The following is a 14,458-nucleotide window of genomic DNA, read 5'->3' as shown; positions in this document are numbered from 1 at the left end:
CAAGTTTCAAAATCAATGTTCTAAAGCAGCGGTTCTTAATCCTCTTCCTCGCGTCCCCCTGCTCTGCACAAGCTCTGCATCTCTCTCTCTCTCTCTCTCATTCAGCTCAGCTATAACACTGAACTGTTCCAATTATACACTTATTTTCACATAGCTATGAGAAGCATTATACATGGATGCGCGTGCAGTTGCTACTGTATTAAAGCTTTAATCAGGATATAACCGTATATTAAAAGCTAACATAAGCAGTAGTATTTACAAATAACAGTGTATCTAAAAGTATGAGACAACAACAAACAAAAAACACAGGCCTACCATTAAAAGCCGTGCTTGCACAGGTTGTGCACGATCCTCTTCAATAATATCCTCTGCTTCTCAATCGGGCTCAAACTGATAAGCGATATTAAGGATGCCGTTGTTTACAATACAACCGGAGAAAAAGCCGCTGAGGGGCGGGACTTTTAGACGCACACCTAGAGGCGGTTTAGCCAATCACAACACACTGGGCTAGCAAACCAATCAGAGCCCATTGCCTATTTCTGAGGGCGGAGCTTCATAAAAACAGGAAAAGATCAGCCCGTTTCTCAGAGAAGGGACAGAGCGGTGTGGAATAAAGGTAAATTATGTGAAAAATAATGCGTTTTTAAAAAAATGAAGCATTAACACATGTTAGACTGCACCCCATAAACACCATCAAGCCTAGAAAAAAAACCCAGTGAACCATCCCTTTATCACTTTCCTGGTCCATTTTTGGAGTTCACAACTGGCATAATTTTTTGTAATATTTGAAGTCTGTGTCCAAAATCACCCCCTATACACTTATTCACTATCCCCTACATTACTCCACTAATATAGTGCGCTTGAAGTAGAGAATGAAAATGAAACTGTGAATTCAGAAACTAAGTGGCGAAAAACAAACAAACAAACAAACAGAGGAAACCATATTCATCAGAGACATGGGACTTCTTTTAGTGCAAACCTCACAGTACACAGTTCTCTAGTGACTATGGGTGAACATCAGTTGTACACTCGTTACTGCAGTGCATTATGGGACTGAATGAGTGCACACGATAATGTCCACTATGATTTCAGACACCACTACATATGACTGTCCCCTCAAATAGTGCAGTATATAATGGGATAGGGAGCGATTTCCTTACAAGTTCACTTACTAACAGAGTAACTACAGGTGTAGTTCATCACATTAATTATGGACGTATTCCACTATGCTAACTTCCAGAAAATGTTAAAATCAGTTTTTTAATCTCCACTAAATGTATGTCTATCAAATTTCTTTTTGTGATGTTTGTTTGTACTGTCTTTTGTATGTAACAGGCCTACATTAACTGGATGCTAAATGCTAAATCCTCTTAATATTGCCAATTTTTTTATACTTTTGACTATATCTCTGGCTATCGTCGACACATATGACGCATCTCAGCACGGGGAGGTTATTGCGATTTTCCCGAATTTGCATGCTTATATAGCTGAAGCTTATAGACGTTCATTACTTTCACTCAATTTAATTAGTTTTTTTAGCACCCCCCTCTGAACTGTTAAGCCCCTCCTTAGCACCCCCAACAAAAAAATCCTGGAGCCACCACTGGGTGTGACATGACCTGTCAGGGGGGAAAATCAACACAATTTTGGGAATGAAAAAAGCAATTAAGCAGTGAGCTCATTGAAAACATCTTTGCATGCCCTGTGCTTGACAATCACTCCGGGTAAAGTATTTAAAGTCAGGAGGCTCTAAACCTTTCCGTATGTATTTTAAGTAAAGGTACTTTGATAATATTGTATTTAAAGTTATTCTTTCCAAGGAATTGAATAGTACATTTGACAAATACAATAAAAACGATGTACACTCACATAAGATAAAGACTCCACTCATATACTAGAAAAATACATTAACTGGATGCTAAATGCTAAATCCTCTTAATATTGCCAATTTTTTTATACTTTTGACTATATCTCTGGCTATCGTCGACACATGATACGACGCATCTCAGCACGGGGAGGTTATTGCGATTTTCCCGAATTTGCATGCTTATATAGCTGAAGCTTATAGACGTTCATTACTTTCACTCAATTTAATTAGTTTTTTTAGCACCCCCCTCTGAACTGTTAAGCCCCTCCTTAGCACCCCCAACAAAAAAATCCTGGAGCCACCACTGGGTGTGACATGACCTGTCAGGGGGGAAAATCAACACAATTTTGGGAATGAAAAAAGCAATTAAGCAGTGAGCTCATTGAAAACATCTTTGCATGCCCTGTGCTTGACAATCACTCCGGGTAAAGTATTTAAAGTCAGGAGGCTCCAAACCTTTCCGTATGTATTTTAAGTAAAGGTACTTTGATAATATTGTATTTAAAGTTATTCTTTCCAAGGAATTGAATAGTACATTTGACAAATACAATAAAAACGATGTACACTCACATAAGATAAAGACTCCACTCATATACTAGAAAAAGCTTTTATTGTTCATCAGGGTGGTTTTTCCTCATACGTGCCACCTCACCATGACCAGAATGCCACTCACTTTATCCTGGAACCACCACTAGTTACAGAATAAATTAATCATTTCACCACAGTCATTTTTTTTAAATGATGGACAACAGCCAGCTAAACAAACAGAAATGAAAACATTTTTTGCTTCTTTAATGGTCAGCTACATTACAGTATTCATTATTTTAAACAGTGTGTATGAATTACTACATTCCCTACAGCACATACAGAGGTGACCTAGTTATTTAGTTCTAGATCTTCATGCTCAACCCAGTATATTCAATTACACCTTGTCAACAAATGAAACCCAGTCCCACTAATGCATGCTCACTACTGAGACAGAACTCAATGACTGGGCTTTCCAAAGGGCCAACCAACAATCAGTCCCATTCTGGATCTCCAGATCCCATGTCAAGATTGATTGCTCACTCCTCCTTGTTCACTGAAGTCTATAGAAAAAGACGGGAAAACTTCAGATACCTCTATTTTTGAGGGCTTTGAAATGAGAATAAAAATTCAGATAGACTATTTCCTAACAAAGAAGGAAACATTAAAGTTTAAGTTAAGTAAAGCAGCTTCAAGCTGTTTTGTTAATGTTATTATATTGGACCAGTCTTTAAAAATAAGTCATGAAGAACATTCTGGCAAATGAGGTATATGAAAGATGACAGATAATCGTGCAAGAGGTGCATTAAAAATTTATTTCTCCATACCTCTTGTAGAATACAAAATTTTATGAATGTTCTGCGGAGTACAGCAGACTAATCTACATGCATCTACTCATATGATTTATATATGTAAGAACAGAGATTGATTACAACTTACCTTGTCTCCGCCAACATTCATTAAGGCTTCTAATTCCTGCTTCCAACCAAGGAGCTCCACCAGCTCTTTTGCCCCACTAACTACGTCACCCAGCTCAGCCACGTCATTGTGACGTTGGGACCCCCAAGCAAATGGCCCCACAAGATCTCGGTTTATCAAAAGCAGTGACACTGAACCACGCACGGCACCAGCCAAGCTGGCGAAGGGCTCCACCTAACAATTCAGAAAATAAGCCTTTTTAAAAGCAGTCAACAGATAACCCAACAGTGACATCTGCTGGGGATGCAGTTCCATATCACAAGGCCTACTTTTGCAAATGATCTGCATATTATATACAGGTATATTTGGTATAAATCTGACACAACCATTTCAAATTATTCTCTAATTATTTTACATGTTTATAATGTCCTCATATTAATTGTTGGCCAACTGCAGCACTTAAAATATACTCCTTTTTATACAAAAAAAACTATTTAAAACCTAGATATTAATATGTTAACTAGTTCCATATCACAAGGCCTACTTTTGCAAATGATCTGCATATTATATACAGGTATATTTGGTATAAATCTGACACAACCATTTCAAATTATTCTCTAATTATTTTACATGTTTATAATGTCCTCATATTAATTGTTGGCCAACTGCAGCACTTAAAATATACTCCTTTTTATACAAAAAAAAACTATTTAAAACCTAGATATTAATATGTTAACTAGTTTTTTTTATTGATTATTTCTTTGATTAATCATATGGAAAATCAAACAATTATTAATTATTAAAAATTACTCATTTGAATCCAATATTTTTTTTAAAACATACTATTGTCCTCCAAACAATGTTCAGTTTGAAGGCTATGAAAACAATTATAGTGAATCCATCTATGCTATACATTGTGCAAAAAGGGTTAAATATAAACATTACATTAAAAACAACAACAACAACAACTGATTGCTTACCATTTTTAGGCAGAAGTTAAAATCGCTAAATTAAATATCCCTAAATTAAATAATAAACAAAAACACAGACTAAATGTAAAACTGGTACAAGGAACACACACATTCGCTCATCTGAATATAGTAATTGTATTGCATTTATACTCCATTACAATAATCACTGTTACGGCTCTCATCTGAAAAATACAACAACTTGTATATGTTACTCAGAATTACACTCTTATTCTGTTTGACACGCATGCACTGGTGCTCATTCTGTGAAATTTAAGAGAGCGACTCACTTGCTGTCACAAGCCTAATACCCACATAAAAGGATACAACCTAAAAATGTAAGTTATGTGCTAGGAAAAACTTGTCTCAAATGCAGCACACATGGGTCTATCTGTCAAAGAACCTGACAGGGCAAGCTGTGTTAAACTATATGCTTTTGTTTAGGACAACTTGGGTCATGCACTTTTCCCACAGCAGCTCACTCTCTGTCCTCCGCTATTTTCCAGATGCATTTTGCCTATAGAAATGTGTTATTATTAACTACTGTAAAGTGATTTGATTGCAGGATGTTTTCAGAGCACAGTGCGCAGATGCAATAATTTTTTAGCAATTAGTTACTGTTAACTACTCAAAGACTCAACTACGTGAGTGCAGGCCAACCAGACTTGGCCCTCAGAGACATACTGTAAAATACAGCAACTAATGGGTTTAAATGTATTATATGGGCTTGGTCTCACACTGCATTTATTCAGTGGGTACAAATCCAGAGCTCAGCTTTACAAAAAGCTCATTAACAGATCCAGCAGCTTTTCCTCACCTCCAGAGATGTTCCCATGACAATGAGTAAGTCTGCTATCGGGAAGTCTGTAAGGTAGGTGAAAAATTGCTGAGGGAGCTCTTCACCAAAGAATACAATGTCAGGCTTGATGATTCCTTTACAAGTAGGGCATTTGGGGATTTTTCCTTCCATGATATCATTCTGTTGGGAGACAGCCATGAGTCAGGAGCTCAACACATTATTTCAACCATACCATAATCAAATCACAGCAAAAGAATATTCTGTCAGAATCAGGTTGTGACATGCTTGTTTATAGTTGGTCAGTTATGGGTTTATATGAAAAGTGCCATTCCGGGTAAAATATTCAATATCATAGTTCAATGACACATACTTACCCGGAGTTCCTCTCCCTTGTAATCTCTTCGGCAAACTGTGCATGTGGCCGTGGCAAATGTTCCATGTGCCTCCACCAACATATTTGAGGGAATGCCAGCCACTGAATTCAATGAAAGGTCGATAACATTTATAAATGATCTACACAAACTTTGATTCTGCTGGACTTTTTGATAATAATACATAACAGATTTAATTAAAATAGCCTAATTATTATATGAATCTGGGGCCGGTTGCACCAGCTCTGCACGTTACAACCAGTTTTCATTAAAAGGTTACAACTCTTGTATTACTGAATATTTTTGCCTTGTGCAAATAAATTAATTTGTTATTGGCTTTTTAACACAAACCTGACCTAAACAGCATGCCTCTGCTTGCATCTGTCCATGTTGTGCATGTCAAATAAAATTAAATCATAATAAATAAATGTCAATCCTTATGTTTACTTTTGTATCAGTATTTATTTATTGATCCTTATTCATTTCAAATGCAGTTTCTGAATGTTAATTACACATAAAAATCCCTATTTTCTATTAATGAATAAGTGTATAACTTAAGAAATAAGAAACGTATTTTTAACATTAGTTACGTGAGGCAAAAGAACTTAACTCACTTTGCTCGAGTCCATCAATGTTTTGTGTGTACATCCTGAGCAGTTGTCCCTTATCATGAAGCAGGCGAATGAAGTACACTCTTAAAAATAAAGGTGCTTCAAAAAGTTCTTCAAGCGATGCCATAGAAGAACCATTTTTGGTTCCATGAAGAACCATTCAGTCAAAGGTTCTTTAAAGAACCTTTGACTGAATGGTTCTTCATGGAACCAAAAATGGTTCTTCTATGGCATCGCTTGAAGAACTTTTTGAAGCACCTTTATTTTTAAGAGTGAGTGTGTCAGATTGGGTTGGTAACTACCAGGATAAAGCTCTTTGGCAAGAGCAAAAAAAGGGTTTGGATTGTGATGAAAGTAATTTATTTCAAATATGGCCTCAGCATAGGGTAGATCGTACTGTTGAAGGTTGTCATAAAGTCCGCTGCCAGGCGTTCTGTGGGAGAAATAAGATTTAAGAAAAGTTAAAACCATCTCAGAAGTGGATTAGGGGACAACCGCCCTTATGAGTCCTACTTTACCTGAAGTCTGGGATTCCACTGGGTGTGCTGATACCTGCCCCTGCCATCACCATAATTCTTTTGAACTTGCGTTCTCTGATATTTTCTGCAATGTCGTCCAGAGTCTGCTGGCGAACATTGCCATGGCCTCCTCCAAACAGCCCTCTTACTCCACCACATCTGATAAAGGCAGCTCTATCAGGTCAACATGTTTGATCAAAGTTCAATTCACTTAGAAATGTGTGGGATTCAATTGGATCAATAATTGATGAATGATGATGAATACTTACGGACAATAAAGGAATTGTGAAAGAAATACACCACCCTTCCATGCATGAGGAATAGGAGACAATATCTTTTGATGGGCAAGGTTTGTCCTTGACAGATCTGAGGAAAAGCATCATTGATTGTAAGATTTTCTCCTACCAAGGGTCAAAACGAAGTAACAGCATTATAGACTAATCACACAAAAAGCTACTTTGCACACATCAGAAATATAGCATGCATTTTAGACCGCTTTGCTTCTCTACTAAATTCACATTGTTTTAAGGATGTTTAGATATTTTAACTCGAAAACAAAGACAAATATTATTTTCAGTGCAGAAACAGTAATTCATCAAATTATATAGTATAAGTGTGCAACACGATTGTCAGTAACGACACTGGCATTTGTAACATAAATGTACAGCAGAAACTCAATGACTTCAATAACAAGAAGATACTTTGAGTAGTAGTCCTCTTTTCCATAAGGATTTCTCTATAAAACATCGTCTGCATACATTTAGACACGTTTTTAAGTACAGCATAATGCACTCTGGCTAAGCTTCTACTTTGTCAAAGAGCATACATTATTTCAGCGAATTTGCAGTAGTAAACAAAAACATGCAGGAACAGCCAGAGTCAGACTGTGGGCGCACTTATTACCATAACAGACATATCGACAGAAGAAAAACCCACAATGTCCATTCATTCTAATACATGCATTAAAAATATTTTATCAATAAAACATGACTATCTTATGGTTATTATAGGCTTTTAAATAAGTTTTATGTTGAACTGATTTTACTTCAAGGTTATATAATGCGTACTTATTATAGTACTTACGATTGGATTCTTATGACAGCTTTTTCATTCTTGTTGATAGGGATTGCAATACTAATACAATATATACACATAAACATTTAACTAGATAAATGACCAATAGTAAAAAATATATACATTAAATGCATTTAATTTTTCATTTCCTTTGATGTGAAGTGTGTATGCAAATATATATTCGTAGGCTAGTATTGGTTAGGTAAGGTTAGGTCATAGATCTGCGGTATATCGTGACTTTCAGGCAGAATCTATAGCATAGATGTAATGCATGCTCTTCCATCAGTAGATTCGATATTCTCATAGTTAAATATTTGTATTTCACCAAAACATACCCCATTTGGCACTTTAACTATTTCTTATGCATTGTATGAGTTTGTCTATAAGCTGAATAAAAGCCGAACTTTAATTTTGCTTTCTTGACTGATCGTGGTGTGACGTCATTACCGATGCGCCGCGGACTGTTCATCAGTCTGAGGAAGATAGCGAGGTGAGTATTTTTAGGTGCATGAATCGATGTAAAACATTTACACGTGGTTCAACGTTTTTACAAATGTGCTCCAGCAACATAGCAATATTACTGACGCCGTATTGTGTTAGAAATGTTAAATGGTGTGGAAGTAATGTATTGCATTATGTGCAGGTGCCGTTGTTTCTTTTTTAAATAGCTTAAACATTAATATTATAGTAAAGGACATTCACACATGAGGGGAAAAGATGTTTTACTTTGCATTGGATTTTCAGATCATTTTAAGGTCTTTGATGTCTTCAGTTTATTCCAGGAGTTTTTGAATGTTCTCACATCCCATTTTCCATAGAAAATGCAAATTCAGGTTTGCAAATTCATTTTCAGCTAGTTTTCTTTCATTAATTGGAGTGTGTGCAAAGGATTGTGGGTGATTGGAAGTCGCAAAGGATACACTTGATGCATTCTTCAAGACGCACTGAATGAAGGACATGGAACGAAGGCTGTTTTCTAAGTATCCTTCAAATTGAGACAGCCTTCAGTGGTGCTTGACGACATGGCAGCTGAAGTATGCCACCTTAAAGTCTGTAGTGCATGTAGGTCACACTTTCTGTACTTTGTCAAAGAGCATACATTATTTCAGCGAATTTGCAGTAGTAAACAAAAACATGCAGTAACAGCCAGAGTCAGACTGTGGGCGCACTTATTACCATAACAGACATATCGACAGAAGAAAAACCCACAATGTCCATTCATTCTAATACATGCATTAAAAATATTTTATCGATAAAACATGACTATCTTATGGTTATTATAGGCTTTTAAATAAGTTTTATGTTGAACTGATTTTACTTCAAGGTTATTTAATGCGTACTTATTATAGTACTTACGATTGGATTCTTATGACAGCTTTTTCATTCTTGTTGATAGGGATTGCAATACTAATACAATATATACACATAAACATTTAACTAGATAAATGACCAATAGTAAAAAATATATACATTAAATGCATTTAATTTTTCATTTCCTTTGATGTGAAGTGTGTATGCAAATATATATTCGTAGGCTAGTATTGGTTAGGTAAGGTTAGGTCATAGATCTGCGGTATATCGTGACTTTCAGGCAGAATCTATAGCATAGATGTAATGCATGCTCTTCCATCAGTAGATTCGATATTCTCATAGTTAAATATTTGTATTTCACCAAAACATACCCCATTTGGCACTTTAACTATTTCTTATGCATTGTATGAGTTTGTCTATAAGCTGAATAAAAGCCGAACTTTAATTTTGCTTTCTTGACTGATCGTGGTGTGACGTCATTACCGATGCGCCGCGGACTGTTCATCAGTCTGAGGAAGATAGCGAGGTGAGTATTTTTAGGTGCATGAATCGATGTAAAACATTTACACGTGGTTCAACGTTTTTACAAATGTGCTCCAGCAACATAGCAATATTACTGACGCCGTATTGTGTTAGAAATGTTAAATGGTGTGGAAGTAATGTATTGCATTATGTGCAGGTGCCGTTGTTTCTTTTTTAAATAGCTTAAACATTAATATTATAGTAAAGGACATTCACACATGAGGGGAAAAGATGTTTTACTTTGCATTGGATTTTCAGATCATTTTAAGGTCTTTGATGTCTTCAGTTTATTCCAGGAGTTTTTGAATGTTCTCACATCCCATTTTCCATAGAAAATGCAAATTCAGGTTTGCAAATTCATTTTCAGCTAGTTTTCTTTCATTAATTGGAGTGTGTGCAAAGGATTGTGGGTGATTGGAAGTCGCAAAGGATACACTTGATGCATTCTTCAAGACGCACTGAATGAAGGACATGGAACGAAGGCTGTTTTCTAAGTATCCTTCAAATTGAGACAGCCTTCAGTGGTGCTTGACGACATGGCAGCTGAAGTATGCCACCTTAAAGTCTGTAGTGCATGTAGGTCACACTTTCTGTAGTTACTCAAATTGCAGAATTTTGCACTTTAATAATCTACAAGACTATATTTACATTTCCACCTCGATAGAAGACCAACGTGTTCTTACCAGGACATACAAGTCGGTAAGGATGTTACCTGCAAAAGATGTTAGTTATTGAGAAGGTAGCATCTGCCCTCTCTCTGAATAACACATATGCCAGACGTCATAAACATAGATAACTTCTTCACGTGGGGAAAAAGAGAATCCACCCTCCAATTTTACTACAGATCTGGGTGAGATTAGGAAGGGTTGATGTAGATCTGTTCACATCGTGAGAAATCGTGTCTGCCGTTTAACTAACTGAGGGAACATGATGTGCCATTAGTCACTGACACATCTGATCTGCTTGTTCTTTCAGTTATTGTGTCTAAGTATACAGTATGTGGCAGCTATCTGTATGCCGTGTGGACTTTGAAATTGGTGAGTGCAGGGTACACCTGGCTGTTAGGAATTCACAAGGGGGGCTCATAGCATATGCCCTGTCTTTAAGGCTGTGAATCAGACATGGGATTTATATAATTGTCACCCTGCTGTGTATTAACAGTTGGCAGTATAAAAAAAGATTTGGTTGTTTATTTTCACAGGTTTGGTCCTGTGGTCCACCATGCCACATAGAAAATCATACAACACAATCTTCAGTGAAGTCACTCCCACAGCAAATCACAAAACATGCTAGAAGTATCCCCATAAAAGGGGCCACTGTGGTTCAAGCCAGCAAGAATCAAGTCTGATGTAATAACACATTCTACATGACACTGAAATTAAGATGGAGTCGAAGAGAATGAAGATTTGAATCATGCAAGATGAATGATGAAGAGGCTGAAGGTCAAAGAGGTACTGTCTATTTATGATTGTTCAGTAATCACTTTCAGGCAGTTTTATCAGATTTGTCCTTTAAATGTCCCTTAATTTAAAGTTTGTTCCTCTTGAATTTACTTTGGATGTGTTACTATGTTTATTTTAGAACTGATGGAATTGAACAAGGAATGTCAAGCACAGAATGAAAAGGAGGATAATCAGGAAGCTTCCAATTCCATAACTGGAGTAATCTCTTTTAGTGGTTCACAAATTGAAGAGGGGTTCTCTCAAGAAAGCACAGAAGCCAAAAATGCTTTTGTATGCCACCGTTGTGGAAAGACTTTTTCACAAAAAGGACACCTGAAGTATCACATAAGAATTCATACTGGTGAAAGACCTTACAAGTGCCCTCAGTGTGAGAAGTCTTTCACACAAAAAGGCCACCTTAGGGATCATTTAACAACTCACACAGGTGAGAGGCCATTCACATGCCCTCAGTGTGGAAAGGGCTTCATGAGTAAGGGAAACCTTAATATTCACATTAAAATTCACACCCGAGAGAGGCCTTTCACTTGCCTGGAGTGTGGAAAAACTTACACATGTAAAGGACACCTTAAGGAACACTTAGGCGCTCACACTGGTGAAAAGCCTTTCACATGCCCACAATGTGAAAAGAGTTTCACACGGAAAGGAAACCTTAATATTCACATGAAAACTCACACCAGAGAGAGGCCTTACACCTGCCCTCAGTGTGGGAAGAGTTACACATCTAAAGGACACCTTAAAGAACACATAGGAACTCCCAGTGGTGAGAGGCCTTTTACATGTCCTCGATGTGGAAAGTGTTTTACACGCAAAGGTAGTCTTAATATTCACATAAAAGGCCACACTAGAGAGAGTCCTTACACATGCTCTCAGTGTGGAAAGTGTTTCCCAACTAAAGCACATCTTGATAGTCACATAAGAATTCACACTGGAGAGAAGCCGTTCACATGCCCTCAATGTGGGAAGAGGTTTACTCAACGAGGACATCTGAAGCATCACATAAGAATTCACACAGGTGAGAGGCCTTTTTCATGCCATTTGTGTGGTAAAGGTTTCACGCAGGCGCAAAGCCTCAAATTTCATCTGCAGTTTCACTCTGGAGAAAGGCCATTTGGCTGTGATGAGTGTGGTCAAAAATTTGTTTTGGAGCCACTGCTGAAAAGACACCTGAGGACACATTTAAAAGAGCAGCCTTATTTGTGCTCTGTTTGTGGGAAGAGTTTTCTATTCCTTGACTATTTTAAACGGCACCAGAAAATACATAGCGGTGTGAAGTCTCATGTGTGCTTTGAGTGTGGAAATTCCTTCATGAGAGCCAGAGACTTGGAGCGGCATGAAAGAATCCATACTGGAGAAAAACCTTTCAAGTGCTCACATTGTGGAAAGGGTTTCACGGAGTCTGGGAACCTGGTAAAACATGAAAGAGTGCACACTGGAGAAAAGCTGTACCACTGCCTTTCATGTGGGAGGAGTTTTAGACAATCACGTAGTCTACTGGCTCATGTAGAAAAGCACTGTCCACAAGTGGTTACAGTGTCCAACCTTCCGGCTTCAGTTCCAAGCAATTTGTGTGAAATTCAGATCAACCCGACGATGGAATCTGTCCAACAGAAGTAGGAATAAGGCCTGTTTGCACCAAGACAGATGTTCGGTGCAATAAACATTTAAATTTGAATGCACTTAATGCATCTGTTTAGACCAACATGAACATTAGCATACAGTCCATGCAACAATTTTCAAGGACAGGTGTTGTAGTCTGTTTTCCATTGCACTGAAGAAAACCAGCCAACCATTAAGAACTGCACTTTTGGTCACATGCCCAGAGCCACTGCTGTTACATAAAACTACTTATTGGTAATTTTGCTAAATGATGGTAAATAACAGAGAAAGAATCTGGAACTAGCTCTCTTGTCTCTGTGCATTTTTATTTGGTTTTGTTTGATAAAACTATAGTGCATACAAAAGACTGAACTAATGTTTCAAAACTGTATATGTGATACACCATTGTGTATTCACAATTGCAATGTTTTTGTTATTAATATTTATTTATTTATGATGTGAAGAAGAGTTTATTGTGCATACAGTCATCTTAATTATCACCACTAAAGACTGCGTTTGAATCAATACAGCTCTGGCCACCAGAGAAAGCTGTGGGTTACCATGGTGATGCGCATTGTGTTTACTACAGATGCTACCAAGCTGCGCCTGTAGAAAGACACTGAAGTTTGCGTGTGCTTTTGTTTCTCCTGATAATTCAGGTACTTTTAATCTGCCTATGTGTTCCGCGGCAAGGACCCATAACATGTATACTATTGGACCTTTCTTTTCCATGTCAAGTTCCATGTTTGTGCACCAGGGAAATCAGGGTATTTTTGCTTCTCTATTAGCGCCATCTACTGTCAGAGAGTGGATTAGTATTTTCATTTAGCCTGTCTGCTGATAAACACGTTATTCTGCAAAGACAAATCACATGTGGAAATCAGAAAAAAAATTTGTGACGAACATTCATGTTTGTGTAAACAGGCCTTTTATTTAGTCTATTCATATCTTGCATTTGATAATTAAGTTGGCTTGAAAAAGCCAACTTACTGAAATCCTATTTAAACTTCTTCTTCTGAGACCAAATTTTAAAGGGGTCATATGATGTTGCTAAAAAGAACATTATTTGGTGTAATGAAATGTGTTTATGCGGTTTAAGGTTCAAAACACATTATTTTCCACATACTGTACATTATTGTTTCTCCTTTATGCCCCGCCTTTCTGAAACGCGTCGATTTTTACAAAGCTCATCGGTCTGAAAAGCGAGGTGTGCTCTTATTGGCCAGCTATCCAGTGCATTGTGATTGGCCGAATACCTCAAACGTGTGACAGAAATGTTATGCCCCTTGCCATATTGTGATGCCGTGTCCGGCTGGAGCGACGAGACAAAAACATTAAAACCCATTATAAACGAGGAATTTGTTGCATCCAGTGGGGACATAATTATGGATTATAATGACTTTTTACGCAGTGCATTGCATCGTGCCGCGTAAACATAAAACGATGTCTGCATTTGTGATCGGAGAAATGACAAACTACAAACGCTACTCTACACTGCTCAAAACTTGCATTTGAATCGTCAGTGGCAAATTCTTTATAAAAAACGTACTTACAGTCTGTGAGTCAGAACAGCCGGCATTGTAGTCTACTCTACCAGGATCAGGAAACAGTCCTCCATAAAATGTGCTGCACACATCTGAATATTTGGTTTGAACTGTTCTGGAACAGTGTTGTAAATACAACTTAACCACTGATTTCTAGCCGTGTCCTCTTTTGGAAGGCCAAACAAAGTAGTTTCGCTTTCACAACGAAACGCAGCATCACACACGGCAGGCTAGAGTGAGCGGCGCCGATCCACAGTGCGAAGTTGATGTATTTAAATAGCAACCAGCACGGATCAGCTCGAGGCATGACAAAGTGGATATCGTCCTCTTTTGGAAGGCCAAACAAAGTAGTTTCGCTTTCACAACGAAAC

The 14,458-nt window shown here is 37.5% G+C and overlaps 2 protein-coding genes across 4 annotated transcripts; one reads left to right on the top strand and one right to left on the bottom strand.

The window, feature by feature from the left end:
- Positions 1-2,641: 2,641 nt before the first annotated feature.
- LOC107600351 (NAD-dependent protein deacetylase sirtuin-3-like) lies at positions 2,642-7,362 on the bottom strand. Its single transcript, XM_016292226.1, has 10 exons — positions 7,279-7,362; positions 7,074-7,077; positions 6,847-6,943; positions 6,578-6,751; positions 6,336-6,492; positions 6,063-6,138; positions 5,452-5,552; positions 5,096-5,257; positions 3,332-3,544; positions 2,642-2,955 (listed from the first exon to the last, which is right to left on the bottom strand). Exons 1-10 carry the CDS (start codon positions 7,360-7,362, stop codon positions 2,932-2,934), a joined length of 1,092 nt encoding a protein of 363 aa, XP_016147712.1. The 3' UTR covers positions 2,642-2,931.
- Positions 7,363-8,118: 756 nt separating this feature from the next.
- LOC107600350 (gastrula zinc finger protein XlCGF57.1-like) lies at positions 8,119-12,794 on the top strand. Of its 3 annotated transcripts, XM_016292224.1 has the most exons (4): positions 9,433-9,488; positions 10,460-10,521; positions 10,686-10,935; positions 11,066-12,794. In XM_016292224.1, the coding sequence occupies exons 3-4, from the start codon at positions 10,905-10,907 to the stop codon at positions 12,559-12,561; spliced, it is 1,527 nt and encodes a 508-aa protein (XP_016147710.1). In that variant the 5' UTR covers positions 9,433-9,488; positions 10,460-10,521; positions 10,686-10,904; the 3' UTR covers positions 12,562-12,794. The 3 variants fall into 3 exon arrangements, with proteins under 3 accessions (XP_016147711.1, XP_016147709.1, XP_016147710.1); XM_016292225.1 differs by lacking the exons at positions 9,433-9,488; positions 10,460-10,521 and adding an exon at positions 8,119-8,141; XM_016292223.1 differs by lacking the exon at positions 10,460-10,521 and having other exon boundaries at positions 9,423-9,488.
- The last annotated feature ends 1,664 nt before the right edge of the window (positions 12,795-14,458 follow it).

The sequence above is a fragment of the Sinocyclocheilus grahami genome, unplaced genomic scaffold (assembly GCF_001515645.1).
Source record: "Sinocyclocheilus grahami isolate Dianchi unplaced genomic scaffold, SAMN03320097.WGS_v1.1 scaffold282.1, whole genome shotgun sequence".
NCBI lineage: Eukaryota > Metazoa > Chordata > Actinopteri > Cypriniformes > Cyprinidae > Sinocyclocheilus > Sinocyclocheilus grahami.
Note: the sequence above shows the minus strand (reverse complement) of the source record. Positions and strands in the feature narration are given on the sequence as shown.